At 39.9% G+C, this 15,334-nt stretch overlaps 1 protein-coding gene across 2 annotated transcripts in view; it reads left to right on the top strand.

Annotated features, from left to right (window-relative positions):
- LOC148043736 (lithostathine-1-alpha-like) overlaps nt 1–13,525 on the top strand; it is a 43,266-nt gene extending 29,741 nt beyond the window's left edge. For both annotated transcript variants that reach the window (XM_087723745.1, XM_087723744.1), the window contains exons 8-10: nt 9,369–9,520; nt 10,455–10,570; nt 13,312–13,525. In XM_087723745.1, coding sequence (XP_087579871.1) covers nt 9,369–9,520; nt 10,455–10,570; nt 13,312–13,465 — 422 coding nt within the window. In that variant the 3' untranslated portion in view covers nt 13,466–13,525. The remainder of the gene's footprint in view (nt 1–9,368; nt 9,521–10,454; nt 10,571–13,311) is intronic.
- The last annotated feature ends 1,809 nt before the right edge of the window (nt 13,526–15,334 follow it).

Raw genomic sequence — 15,334 nt, 5'->3', positions numbered from 1 at the left:
CCAGAAACCATGTAATTGTCCTTTCCAGGTGATGTCCAATTCTTTACCTTTTTAACTCAATTTTTGACCATCTCAGTTGTTATTTCTAATACTTGCATTTGTTTGTTGCCAATGCTTTTCTCAAAGTCATGTATCCACTTTGCTTCCTTGTTGTAGTCCTTTGCATTTTCCCACAATTCTTTCCAGAATTCAACTGTGGCCTGTTTTTCTGGTTTTTCACTTTTGGTGTCACCATTCACATTAAGACTTTGATAAAAATGCTGTTGGTCTGATCGAAATTGCTGATTTTGTTTATATTGGATGATTCGTGCCTCATATCTTTCAATTTTTCTAGCTGTTGCTGTTACCCGCTGTTTTACAATCTCTACAGCTTCATTGATGTTTCTTGTATCCAATCTATATCTTCTGATTAGCCGATCTATGGTTTTGTTGTTTTTAAGCCGTTGCTCATGCATGTTCTTTAAATTACTAGCATCTGCCCTTAATTTTTTGATTTTTTGTTCTAAACGGATTTTCCACTTTGGCTTTGATGCTTTTTCTGTTGTGTGACTAGGTACTTTAATTTTAATGCCTAGTTCATTAGTGACTATTACAGCTGCGCTGTACATTAACTGGTTTGTTTCCAAGATGGATCCCGGTTCAATTGTTGAAAACACTGCATTAACCATTTTCATGATAGGGGCCAAAATTTTCTTAGGCACAGTTTTTAGTGATGGTAAACGTTGCCTTTCCTCATTAAGCAGAAAATGCTCCATGATCTTATCCTTCAATTCTTTTTGTTTTTGAGTTAGTTCATCAGTTGGTTCAGTGATAACTGGTTCTAGTGGTGGTGATGTTATTTCCTCCCCGAGAGCTTCTTCTGGGAGTTCTACTATAATGTCTTTAGTTGTGTCTTGAATATCAGTTATTTCTGCTTGTGATATTGTTTTTTGGTTTTGCAATTTGCCTGAATTTCCTCATGTTCAACTTCACTAAACACTTTATTCCGTATAATAAATCGCCTTTGATCTGCTAGTCGTTGTTCACTAACATTTGAATCTGGATATTGTTCTTTCCATAATTCATACATTTGCTTTAAGTAACCTCTTTTTTCTGGCTCTGAGTTGTAGTAACAGGCCATTATGGCATGGTTTTCATCTGCACTATATTTTTGTCGTTTTGTTGGCTGGTCCACTTGTAGCCCACTTGTCGACGGATGTCCAGGGACCCCAACATTCGCCACGGCCCTTGTTAACCCGCGCGACGACCGATGCGGTATGGAATTCTTATTTGTTTTTTTCACCATATTGTATGGGTTGGTGGGTTTTTACGGGACCATTATTATTATTATTGTACAATTGTATCACAGCGGCCAGTTGTTTCGCCGGATTTGGCATTGGTTACTAGTCGGGCCCCACCCAGGGGCCTAGGACGTCGTAACGTATTTTCATAATATGCGTGCAGATCCAAGCAGTGCGGCTTGATGATGATGATGATGATGATGATGATGATGATGATGATGATGATGATGATGATAATCTTTGGTGAGATTCACAGCCTTTGGGGCTGGTTGGTATCTCAACAGCTCGAATCCTAACCAAGGACCTAGGAACCGTTAAGGTAATGTTGGGGGATATAAGCTGTTCCAAGTAGGGTGGTTTTTTGTAGAATCAGAATATCTGATAAGTTTAAAATTTCCAAATAGTGAGGTAGCCCTTTAGGTATTGCTCCAAGGGCTCCAATTACAATCGGGACAACACACGATTTCTTTTTCCACAGTCGTTCAACTTCAATTTGCAAGTCCTGGTACTTTGTGATTTTTTCTTGCTGTTTATCTTCAATTCGTGGATCTCCAAGTATTGCAATGTCAATGAACCATACTTTTTTCTTTTCAATTATTGTTATGTCAGGTGTGTTGTGGGTCAAGTGCCTGTCAGTCTGGATTCTGAAGTCCCACAAGATCTTTACTTTCTCATTCTCTAAAACCTTCTGAACCTGATGTTCCCAGTGTTTTTTTTTGCTGTACTCAAATCCAAACTTTTGGCACAATTTCCAGTGAATGATCTTAGCAACGCAGTCATGGCATTGTAGGTAGTCAGTTTGTGAAATTTTGCTGCACCCACTGATCAAGTGGTCGACTGTCTCGTCTTTCTCATTACAGAGGCGACATTTGCTGTTGCTGGTAATATGTTGAATTTTTGCCTTCATGTAGTTTGTGGCTAAGGCTTGTTCTTGAGCTGCCAAAATAAACCCTTCTGTTTCTTTTTTCAGTGCTCCTGATCTTAACCAGTTCCAAGTTAGCTTTTGGTCAGCTTTGCCTTCAATACTTTTCAAGTATTGGTTATGCATAGCTTTGTTTTTCCAATTTTCAGCTCACTTCTCAATTACTTATTTCTTATATTCAGCTTTTGACTTAGTTATCTTTAAAAGGCTTCCTTTATTTACTTCCTTAATCATTGGTTCTACACTTTTCTGGATGTAGATTAGATTAGATTAGAAGGTTTATTTATATGCTGCCCTTTTCCCTGGGGGGACTCAGGGCGGCTCACAATCCAAAGGAAAGGGGGGAAAACAGACTTTTTACATATAAGACAATACATAATTAAAATTAAATGTAATAATTCAAGCTGTGTTTTTCTTCTTCCGCAGTCTGTTTTACTTGTGGGAGTCTTAGACCACCCTCTGCTCTTGGTTGATATAATCGGTTCAACATCACTTTTAGGGTGCAAAGCATGATTCATTGTCATAAGCTTCCTTGTTTTTCTGTCCAAACTGTCCAACACCATCTGGGTCCAGTCAATTATTCCTGCAGAGTATCGAATCACAGGTATAGCCCAAGTATTTATGGCTTTTATGATGCTTCCTCCATTCAATTTGCAGTTTAACATCTTGCAAATTCATCAAATGTACTTGGCTGAAGTTAATTCCTTGATTTTATTATGCATTAAGTCAGAGGCCTCTAAAATCCCCAAGTACTTGTAGCCTTCTTCTGGTTTTACTGCCTTTATCATTTCTTCATTCTCAAGTTCTATTCCATCATCTTCTATGACCTTGCCTGCTTTGGTTGCCATTGTTGCACATTTGTCAATTCCAAACTGCATACCAATGTCTTGGCTAAATTCTTTTGTGCTTTCAATTAATAAATTCAGTTCAGCTTTATTATTATTATTGGTTTGTTGCACAGTGAGCCAGATATTCAGATTAGATTTGGCATTTTTATCTTCCTGTTGTGTCCTTCTGAAGGACTTGGGATAGACAGATGTGCTTATTCGATGGTGTGAAAGAAAGAAGAAAGAAATCAGCACAAGATGTTGTGAGTCAAGCTGCCTTTTGTAATTGACTGATGGCCATGTTGTCAATGCCGATGGTGTTCAGAAGTTGCTGCAGTTTTTGTTTTATTCTTATCTATATAAATAAAAATGTAATGGTTGTTTGTTCAAAATCGCTAATCTCCGAAAGTTCTTCACTGATTTCTTTGAAATTTTGACACAACGTTGCATTTGAATATGCGAATGTTTTTATATATGTATTTTATATAGATGTCACACCTGTGACAGGTAAAAACATTTTTTGTAAAAACATGCTTTTTTGAAAACCAGAGCTATCTGGTGGACGTAAAAGCAACACACACTGTTCTGACCCCCTCCTCCGTCCAGTAACAAATGCCGAGACAAGCTTAGCTGGAATGTACTTTAATTAGCAAAACATCAAAACCTCGGTGGCTGAAAGCCAAGCATAACAAACAGATAAGAACCTTGGCAGCAACTCAGACAAACTCAGACAGCAATAAACAAGATAAGGCTTGGCAGAAATCCAGCCTGCCAAGCTCACAGTACTGTCCTCCGACATTCACTCCTGCATTGACTTCTACAAAGAGGGCCGTGTGCACAAGTAGCTTTTATAGTCTGGAGAGGATCCTAATGACCACCAGCTGAGTACAATCACCTCCTGTAATTGTGTAATTGTTCTTGAGGCCTAGTAGCTCTTCGATGGCGTGCATCCAGGAACAACTCACTGCTGGCTTCTGGATCACTCTTCCTTGTCTCCTCCCCACTGGTCCAAGGCTCAGGCACCACCTGGTGGCCAACCAGTCTCTCTGTGCCCTGCTCGGAGTCAGAACCTGTCCAGGTCCTCCATATCCTCCAGAGCCGACTCATAGGGCCTCTCGCTGTTGGAGTCTGGTGGCAGCTCCAACGGCTCCTGCTGGGCCACAACAACACGCTATACTAAATATTTCATGATTCCATTTCAATGTTTCCAGCGCCATCTGGTGGACGTAAAAGCAACACATGCTATACTAAATATTTCATGATTCCATTTCAATGTTTCCGATTACATTGTTATATTGAATTTTCATAGATTTCAATTTATTTTCATTTTGATTTAATTATTTCTTTTTAAAAAAAATAATTTTATTTTTTATTACATAGACAACATAATCACATAACAATAGAAAAAAAAACAAAGAGAAAAGGGGAAAAAAAGGAAAAAAAACCCATTATCCCATACAATATGTCATTTGATCACAGGTGCATCCGTACTACGTTTCGCCCCATACACACATCCCGTATCTCTCTGTTGTATATTTAATAGACACCACAATAACCTAGGGTTTAAAAAAAAAAGAAAAAAAAGAAAAAAAAACCATCATCACATGCAGCATGTCGTTTGGTTACAAGTGTTTTAACATCTGCATCTTCAAATAATATTTACCGTCTCAAATATTTCATCTAATATAACTAAAGGCCTCATTTTCATTCTACAATATATATTCAGTTAACATTAGCATTATTTTCCCCCAGAAAGTATACTTATATTTATTGTTAACCTTGCATTTCATACCTTCAAACAGAGATCTTATTCCTTCATTTTTCAACAAAGCATCGCTGCCTATATATACCAGTTTTCATTTGTTCCCCTATTAGAATTGCTTATCAGCAGCGAAATATCATTATAATAAGTTCTTAACCTTATATATTATATCCCCAGACCTTATATTAATTCTTCATTGTGTCATTGTTAGATTATTTCACAGCATAATTACATCATCATTTACTTTCTTCAATTAAGGCATAAGTATATCATTTTTCATTTCCTAAGTTCCCCCCCCCCCTAGCCACCGATAAAACAAATCCTATATCTTATAAAATTGTTCATCCTCTTGCTCTCTAATTTCAAATGTCAATTTACTCATTTCAGCACAGTCCATTATTTTTCAGATAACTTCTTCCTGTTTTGGTATTGTTTCGTTTTTCCAGTTTTTTGCAAATACAATTCTGGCTGCTGTTAACACATTTACAATCAGATATTTTAAGTCTTTGTTGTAGGTTTCTGGTATGATCCCCAATAAAAAGACCTCTGGTTTAAAGTCTATTTGTTTGTGTGTCATTTTCTCCAACCACATGTGGATTTTAGTCCAGTATCTTTTAGCTTCAGTGCAAGTCCACCACATGTGGTAGTATGAGCCAGGTATCTGGTGACATTTCCAACATTTTTCTGATTTATTCTTGAACATTCTTGCGATTCTGGTCGGGGGTAGGTGCCACCTGTAAAACATCTTATACAAGTTTTCTCTATATGCAGTAGACATTGTCATTTTGTAATTTTGAGACCACAATTTCTGCCAATTCTCTAAATCAATCCCATACCTAAAGTTTTTCCCCCAAGCTATCATAGTTTCTTTAACTTGTTCTTCATGCAATTTAAACTCCAATAAATATCCATATAGTTTTTTAATTACTTTTTCATCAGTGCCTGTTAAAATTTTGTCTAACTCAGTCATTTTATTATAAAGACCTTTAGTTTTTCTATCTTCATTATATCTAGATTGTATCTGTACATATGAATACCAGTTCATTTCCATCCCTTCTTGTTCAACTCTTGAATAGATTTGAGCTCACCCTCTGTATTCAATAATTCTGTATATCTAACTGTTTGTTCCTTTTTATATATTATTGGATATGAAAATGCTTCAATTTTTGATATCCAGACTGGAATTTTTAAATAATGTAGTCTTTTAACCTTTTCCCAGTTTAACAACAACGCCTCCCTTATATAATGTCTTCTAAAGTAACCATGTGATTTAGTACCCTTATACCATAGGAAAGCATGCCATCCCAACAGTAAGTCGTGACCTTCTACATTCAATAATCTAGAGTTTTGTAATAATATCCATTCCTTAATCCACATCAAGTTTGTTGCCTGATAGTATCGTGACCCGTCAAAAGCGCGTTCCACAAAAGCGCGGTCGACGAAATCGCGTATGTGACGTCATCACAACGCGATGAAAAAGATCGAAAAATTGAAATAAAAATTAAATTACAGCAAGCCCATTCACATAAAGGTAAGGGTTAGGTTAAGGGTTAGGGTTAGGGTTAGGTTAAGGGTTAGGGTTAGGGTTAGAGCGTTAGCGTTACGTTTAGCGTTAGGTTAAGGGTTAGCGTTAGGTTTTTCGTTACGTTAAGGGTTAGGTTTAGGGTTAGGTTTAGGGTTAGGTTAAGGGTTAGGTTTAGGGTTAGGTTTGGGGGGGTTAGGGGAAGGTTTTAGCTTTATTTTTACATTTTTCGATCTTTTTCGTCGCGCTGTGATGACGTCACATACGCGCTTTCGTCGTCCGCGGTTTTGTGGTAGAACCGATAGTATAGCTCCCAATCAGGTAGCCCAAATCCTCCTCTAGATCTAGCATCTTATAGTAATTTAAGTTTTATTCTAGCTTTTTTCCCTTGCCAAATAAATTTCAAAACTATTTTATTTAAATCTTGAAAAAAATCCTTACCCAATCTGATTGGGATTGTCTGAAACAGGTATAGAATTCTAGGTAGAATGTTCATTTTAATTGTAGAGATTCTTCCCATCATTGATAAGTGCAAATTTTCCCATTTCTCCAAGTCAATTGCTATTTGTCGTTTTAGTCTGGTATAGTTATCCTCTTTAAGAGTGCTACATCTAGGTGATAAGTATATCCCCAAATATTTAACCTTACTTGTATTTTGAATCTGCAACGTTTCTGACAGCTCTTCCTTTTGTGTTGCTGGGATATTCTTCGTCATGATCTTTGTTTTATCTTTGTTTATTTTCAAGCCTGCTACTTCTCCATATTCCTCTATTCTTTGCAGCAATTTGGATGCTGTTTCTAATGGATCTTCAAGAATAAAAACTAAGTCATCTGCAAATGCTTGTAATTTATACACTTCTCTCTTAATTTTCATTCCTCTTATTCTTCTTCTCTGATCTTTCTGTTTAAGACCTCTAGTGTTAGGACAAAGAGTAGTGGTGATAGTGGGCAGCCTTGTCTCGTACCTCTCTTTATTTCAATCGGATCTGTTAGTTCTCCATTTACCATTATCTTTGCTGCTTGTTTCTGGTATATCATTCGTATAGTTTGAGTGAATTTCTTGCCAAAATTCATCTGCTCCAGTTGCAAAAATATAAATTGCCAATTCACATTGTCAAAGGCCTTCTGCGCATCGAGGAACATCAGTGCCATTTGTTTTTCAGGGTGGGCCTCATAGTATTCCAAGGTATTCAAAATCATTCTCATATTGTCTTTAATTTGTCTTTTAGGTCAAAAGCCATTTTGATCTGAGTGGATGAAGCCATTTAAATATTTTTTAAGTCTCTCAGCTAGTATAGATGCAAATAGCTTGTAGTCTGAATTTAATAAAGAGATTGGTCTACAATTCTTGATTTGTGTTAGATCAGTCTCTTCCTTGGGTAGTAGTGTGATATACGCTTCTGACCATGACTTCGGTATTTTGCTCTCAGACATCACTTCATTCATGACTTGTAGGAGTGGGAGGGTCAATGTTTCTTCAAATGTTCTGTAGAATTCCACAGGTAGTCCATCTGGTCCTGGAGCTTTCCCATTGTTTTGTTTTTTAAGTGCCTCTGTTAGCTCCATCATTGTTATTTTATTTTCTAACATTGTTCTAGTTTTGTCTGGTACCTGGGGGAGATTGGAATCTTGTAGGTACTTTTTAACTCGTCCCTCCTCCACCTTCTCTTGTTCATAGAGTTTAGCATAATAGTCTTGTATAATATATTTTTTCTCAGTATTTCCATACTGAATTTCTCCTTGTTTATCTCTTAGTTGAAGTATTTTCTTTGTTTCTCTCTCTTTTTTCATCTTATATGCCAACCACCTGCCTGGCTTATTCGCATTTTCAAAATAATTCTGTTTGGCACCTCTAATTTTTTTGTGCCAGTTCTTCCTTTTCTAATAGTTCCATTTTGTGTTTAATTATGTCCATTTTTATTTTGACACCTTTTTTTTTGTGGTGCTCTCTGTAGTTCTCTTTCAAGTATTTTATAATTATTTCATATGACATTGCGTTGGAATGGAGCTGTGTCGTTTACCATAGCATTCATTTAGTGAGTATAGTATATTCGGAACAGTTCGGCCTCTCTCCAGATTCACCCCGATGGTCCCTTTATATATATGGCTCGGTTGCGGCCGTACCCTTTCCCCTTTCCGCCCCTCCTTTGACAAGCTTTGGCCATTTCCGCCAAGGGGAGCCAAAGCCCTTTGGCCTCCCCCTCCCCTCTCTCCCCTCCCTTCCCACCAGGCCTTTGCTGCCTGCGGCGGGGCACCCCCTGCGCCATTCCTCGGCCGCCTCTCCCCACCTTTAAGCCGGCCTACCCCCAGCCAGCCCAGCAGGGCTCCAGAGGAGGCGGAGCCGGAGCGTCTCCTCAGCCTGTCCGGCCGCCTGTGCTCTCCACACCCCCTCACAGTGAGCCAGCTATGACCTCACCAAGGCGGCTCTGAAAGGGCGGCGGCGGTGTCAGACTGAGGTGCAGCAGGGCTGGGGTGGCCCCTGGGTGCCCCGTGAGGCGGCACACCGAGGACTTCTCCTCCTCAGAGATCCTGGATGTCTCACTCTCCTGGGCCACCGACTTGGGCGACCCCGAGCACAGCTCCTCCAAAGAGATGCTCAACCACATCCACGAGGCAGACAGCCCCGGCGCCATCTCCCCCAACCAGCCTTGTCCGGCCCAGCAGCCCCAAGTCCTGACCAACGGCAGCACCCACCTGCCGCCCCACTACGCCCAGACTGGGCCACAGCAACGCGTGGCCGGGTACAGCTAGTTTAAAATAATTTGTAAAAATAAGATAATTGAACAGTGCCTCATGGAAAGACAGTGAATCGCATGGCCACTCAGAGTTGCCTTGAGCCATGAGATAAGTGGCAAATAAGTTTAATAAATAAAAATAATTAATAAAATACAGAAAACTGTTTTGAAATACTTCCTGAAACTTTAGGAAGAGCACTGTACTCCAACAAAAGTACATAATCAACTTTGAATGGTGAATTAATTTTAAAAATTAGAATATGCTTGTAAGATTTTTGAACTAACTAATGTAGTACTTTTGTTTTCTCTATTCTACAAAGACATTCTTACTCACATTGTTCCAGGCTGGGAATCTTTTGAAAACAATCTCTACTTCTTTTCTACAAAACGAAAAAATTGGTCTGATGCTCGTCAAGACTGTATGACGAGGCATACTGCAGATTTGGTTTCTTGTAACCATACTAATGAACAAGTGAGTACAGGCATATATGTCACCATTTTTCTAAAATGATTATTTCATGAAAAAGTCTCAATTACTTTTCCAAAATGAAAAATAAGTTGCCTGATGGTTGAAAATAGATGCAACTAGGACTCTGCCTGGATTCCTAACACAGAAGGAGAGCAAGTGAGATTAAAAGAGGCAGAAGGGAGGCCCCAAGCTCAGTGTTGGCAGGCAGAGTGATAAGACCAAGAGAGAAAGTGGGCAGGGGGCATCCTTGATCAGGCCTGGTTAGGACCCAAGAGGGAAGGAAGGCAGGGAATTAGCTGGGAAGAGGAAAAGAGAGACAAACCGCTTGTCTTAGAGGAAATTTGCTTTTGAAAGGATGGATGAGAAGAGCCTGCTCCTTCCTCCTGGGGTGCCCAGAAAAGGGGAGCTGCATTGCATATTGTGCAGAACAAAAGAAAATATGGGGGGGGGAAGGAAGGGAGAGAGAAATGGAGGAGCAGGAAAGGAGAGGAGAAAGGAAACGAAAGGAAAGCAGAGTGATGGGAAGGGAAACAAAAAAGGGAAGGGAAGGTAGAAATTATCTGATTGAAACCCCTTCCTCATATCCTCATCCTTGTGATCTGAAAACACTGGGAGAGTTCCTCTTCCATCAAAGGACCGTCCTCTGTAGTGGAATATAACAACTTGCCACCACCAACTTGTCACAGGACAACTCACCATGGCCAACTTGCCATAATAAAAGTTCAATTTAATTATTTAAAAATATGAACTGTGGCAAGTTGTTGTAGACCCCCCATGTACATATGTCCTCCCCCCTTAAACCTTAATTTGCAATCACCTTTATATTACCTCTCCCTCTCCCCTTTCCTTCTCTCTCACTGTCCCATCCCCCATCCATCCATCCATCCATCCATCCATCCACCTACCTACCTATCTAATCTATTTTTCTCTCCTCAAGATCTATATAGATGAAAAGTCAATTAAACATCAAGAGGACTATTGGATTGGACTCTATAAGAACAGTAGTGTTAACAATTCACTGTTATGGACAGCTGGATATCATGCAGCAACTTTGTAAGTTTTGAAACAAAATCTAATTATGTGACAAGTTGTGCAACAGGATGTCATGCCTACCACCAGTTGGTTGCTCCCGGTTCTAGCCTGGGTCCAAAGGGATATGATTGGCTGACCCTTTGCATCTACAAGCATTGTCCAGAAAGAAATGGGCTGTTTCTTGAGCTAAGCCTTTGCAAGGCCGATTTGGTAAATAAATCCATCACTAACCAGTGTCTGATACATCCCTGTCCTGGGGAAGATTGGTAAGAAAAACCAGTGTACAGTGGCCCTTGTCCTGAAATGATTTCTCGAGACTGCAGCAGACCGAGTGCTTTCTGGGAACAGAACTTCTTCTGAAGGCTTCTTGGTGGTCTCTGAGCTTGGCTTTATAGAATATGTATAGAATAGAATAGAATAGAATAGAATAGAATAGAACAGAACAGAATAGAATAGAATAGAAGAGTTAGAAGGCACCTTGGAGGTCTTCTAGTCCAACTCCTTGCCTAGACAGGAAACCCTATACTTCCAGTGTTGAGACATTCACAACTTCTGGAGGCAAATTCTGTTCCATTGATTAATTGTTCTGTCAGGAAATTCCTCCTTAGTTCTAAGTTGCTTCTCTCCTTGATCAGCTTCCACCCATTGCTTCTTGTTCTACCCTCAGTGCCTTAGAGAATAGTTTGACTCCCTCTTCTTTGTGGCAACCCCTGAGATATTGGAAGACTGCTATCATGTCTCCCCTAGTCCTTCTTTTCATTAAACTACAACCGTTTAATGAACCGTTCTTCATATGTTTTAGCCTCCAGTATCCTAATCATCATTGTTGCTCTTCTCTACACTCTTTTAGCATCTCCACATCTTTTTTATATTGTGGCAACCAAAACTGAATGCAATATTCTTCTGCAGTAGATCTTCTTCTGAAGGGTTCTTGGTGCTCTGAGTTTGGCTGTTTTCTTGCAGCGGTTTCGTTACCCAAACTAGGTAACACCATCAGTGATGACCTTAGCCCTGATGATGTTAGCTAGATGGGTAATGAAATGTCTGCAAGAAAGCATTCAAGCTCAGAGAGCTCCATTTCAACCCTGAGTTACAAAGGTTCTCTTTTATTAGATCAACTTCTGCTGCAGATCTGACAAGGTGAAATATAACCCCTTACCCTCCCTTACATCTCCCCTTACCCTTGACCACTAGAAGTCCCTATGGACCTCCTGTTGAATTTCAAGTATCCACTCCCCCAGTCCCACCAACGCCCTGCTGTAAATTTGCCAGTAACAAGTTCTCTTTAAAAAAAAACATATTTACAAACATACAAAATACATACACCCAGAACTTAGAAATACACTACATTTACACAATACAGTACAAACAGAACTACCTGTTCCTTCTAATAGCAATTTCAAATCAATACAATTCTCCTTATGTTATTTCCCTTTCTAATATATTTCATTTGATTTTCACCATTTTTAACCCTCTTGTTTTACTCATCTATCTGTTATTGGGTGATTACCTCTAATAAATTTAAACTCTTTTGAGTATGTATACTGTATATATGTTAATTCTCCTTAACTTTTCTATTTTGGGGGTTCAATGGCTTATTTCATTGGTCCTTGTTTCTTTTCTCCATCCACCTATACCATTTTTCTCATATCTGAGAATATTCTGTTTCTTCTTTTCCCTGGATTTCTTTTGTTAACTTGTCCATTTTAGCACTGTCCATAACCTTTCTTATTATTTCATCTTCGCTTGGTATCAGTTTATTTTTCCATTTCTGAGCGAAGGCAATCCTCATCGCCCTAATTATGTGTAGAATTAAATACTGGGTTTCTTTTTTATATTTCGTTGTAATTATTCCTAGTAAAAATACTTCTGGTTTCCAAACAATTTTGACTCCTGTTATTGATTCTAGCCAATTTTTAACCCTTTTCCAATACTTTTTAGCCTCCACATATATCCACCATATGTGATAATATGTTCCGTGTGTTAATTCACATTTCCAACATTTTGGTGAAATATTTGCTGAGATTTTTGCTAAACTTTCTGGTGCTAGGTGCCTTCTGTAAAATTTTTTGTACTGGTTTTCCTTGTATGCAATCAATAGTGTCATTTTTAAATTTGTCCCTCCCAAATTTTTCCCATTTATCTAATTCAATATTGTAGCTAAAGTTCTGTGCCCATTTTACCATTTGTTCTTTCACAATTTCTCCTTCCATTTTATACTTCAGAAGAAATTTATATATTCTCCCTATCATCATTCTTTCTGTGCTTTGGATTATTTTGTCTAATTCGTGTGGTTCCAGTTGGATGTCGTATAATCTAGTATCGTTATTGTGTTTAGCTTTGATTTGCAAGTAGGTTAGCCAGTCAACTTTCATGTTTTGTTCTGCCAATTTTTCAATTGTTTTTAAATTTCCCTGTCCATTAATTAAGTCTCTATCTTAACACTTTATTCATATCTGTAAAATTTGAGTGTGTTGTTCTTTCTGTCAGAGATAGCCAATTCGGGATTTCCACATAGTGGTTGTTGTTGTTTTTTGAGCCAGTTTTGCAATAACGTGTCGTCCCCCCCAACGCCCTGCTGTAAATTTACTAGTAACAAATTTTCTATTTCATGTGGGCAGAAAACCCTAATCTAACAATAACCCATTGTGACTGTGATTAGGAGAATGATCTAGTTCGACTTAGATCTAGATCTCTACATTTATATCTCTAGATCTACATATCTAGATCAAGACTGATGAGTATTGTGGTTCTTTTTTCAGGCACTGGAATCTCTTTGAACCCAATGGTGGAAATAGAGAACTCTGCATTTCCATCCACTATAGTGGCAAAGTTAAGAACCTTTGGCATGATGATCCTTGTAACGTCAAAAGAGCCTTTATTTGTAAGATGAGCCCAAAGAGTGTGTGGTTCTAGTAGCTAATTCAAGACGGTGGAAACTGATTATAAGATCTCCCAACTCAGCTGCATTGATGTTAATAAATGCATTGTGGGAACCAAATTTTGCCAACCTCCTTTTCACTGCCAGCTTCCTACTTGTCCTTATCATCTTGACAAAATATATCTTACACCATCTGAAAAAATGTACTGAGATTGTGATAAGTTACGCAATACTAGCTTCTTTTCCCCCTGTAATATATCATTCTTTATATCCCTTAGTGGCTGAAGGGAGGCCAAGATGTTACAAGGATAAAGAATTATAGACCAATTTCATCACTGAACAATGACTCTAAACTGCAATTTTGGCAGAAAGGTCTGGCTCAAGAACTGGGCCAACCTGTGATCCAATAGGCCAGGGGCATCAGATTCAAGGCCTGATTGGCCCCCGGGGTGCTTAAATGTGGCCCATGGGACCACCCTGGAAACACTGAAGGACCAGCCTGTGGGGCCTCTGCCATCAAAAACAGAGCTTGGGAGGGCTGCGGGCAGCCATCACAGCCGAAAACGGAGCTTGGGAGCCCATTTTAGCTGGCAAAGCACTCAAGCCACCATACCCCCCCCCCTGGACATGAGTGGCCATGGCCCCCCCTGGTCCCCCCCTCAAACACAATCCAGATGCGGCCCTCATTGAAATGGAGTTTGACACCCCTGCAATATAGACAGCTGGAAATATTAACTGGAGACAAACTGGACTGGACAATTTGAACCCAAAAAGTAAAAAAAGAAACCCTGATAACTCTTCCCTGGACATGGCGGAAGGCAGAAGGCAAACTCTTTCATAACACACGGACAGACTTCGCCCTTGTTTCAAGTGGGAAACGAGGCCCATCCTAGATCAAGCCAAGTCCAAAAACAGTAGGAAACTTCCAGAACTCTGACAAATTGGCCATCCATAGACACGCACAGACATAAAGCAATACCTATATACTGTGCAAAAGAGGCATTCAGTGAGGCAAAAACTGCCACAAACCCCCCCAAAGGCCCCTCCCCACCAGCACTCAGCACCCAGGTGAGCTTAGATGAACTGCACAATTAACCTCAGACCAACAATCCTTTCTTTCAGCTGCTGTCTTCTTTCCAGAGCCTCTCCTCATCAGGGCAGTCTATCTTTTAGTTGCAATCTTCACTTGGACTCCTGTCTCTGATTCTCTTTATTCAGCCATTTTCTCATAAAGTGATGGCAAGCTTCAGGCAGCCATCTTGTCTTCCCTCCTTCTCGCCTCCTGCCTAGCAACACCCCTTTGATTGGTGCTTGCTGTCTGATTGGCAGCTGGGACAACCTGGGGGCAGCCACAGGGGGAAGGAAAAAGGAGCACAAGGGCCTATCACCTCCTCAGGGAGGCGGTTCTCCCATGACAGATGAGAGCCAACTAATCATGGCCCATCCAGAGTCACCTGACCCCCGAGGGCCAATAAAAGAAAAGAAGTGGGGTCTGTCAGGTTTTGGCGGGAAGGGTTGAGGTGTCTTTGGGGAGGGCGGGCAGCCATGATGGGGTCCCCTCAGGGAAGGCTGGAAGATGGCTTGGCTATAGGTTGCCTTGTGTGTTTTTCCCCACTACTTCTTTGTGCATTGATCCTTTTCTTTCTTTTCTTTGCACTTTGCTTGCCCATTTATGTCAAGGTCTTTCTCTCTACATTGCACAACCCTTTCCCACTTTCATGGCCACTTCTCCCCTCAGGGACAGAACTTGTGCCATGAAGCAGGACTCACATCTTGACATTTTTGACTAAAAGGTGGCTAGCTGCAGACAGCCCTGTGTATGGGTCTTGACTAAAAGAAGAAATAACTGGTACTTGTTGCGGTTTTAGCATTCTCTGAGGTTGGATTCCTTCTTGCAGATGTTT

Source organism: Thamnophis sirtalis, unplaced genomic scaffold (genome assembly GCF_051295495.1).
Source record: "Thamnophis sirtalis isolate CommonGarterSnake01/CBP01778 unplaced genomic scaffold, rThaSir2_p1.2 scaffold_10, whole genome shotgun sequence".
Taxonomy (NCBI): domain Eukaryota; kingdom Metazoa; phylum Chordata; class Lepidosauria; order Squamata; family Natricidae; genus Thamnophis; species Thamnophis sirtalis.
This window is presented reverse-complemented; position numbering and strand designations above follow the sequence as displayed.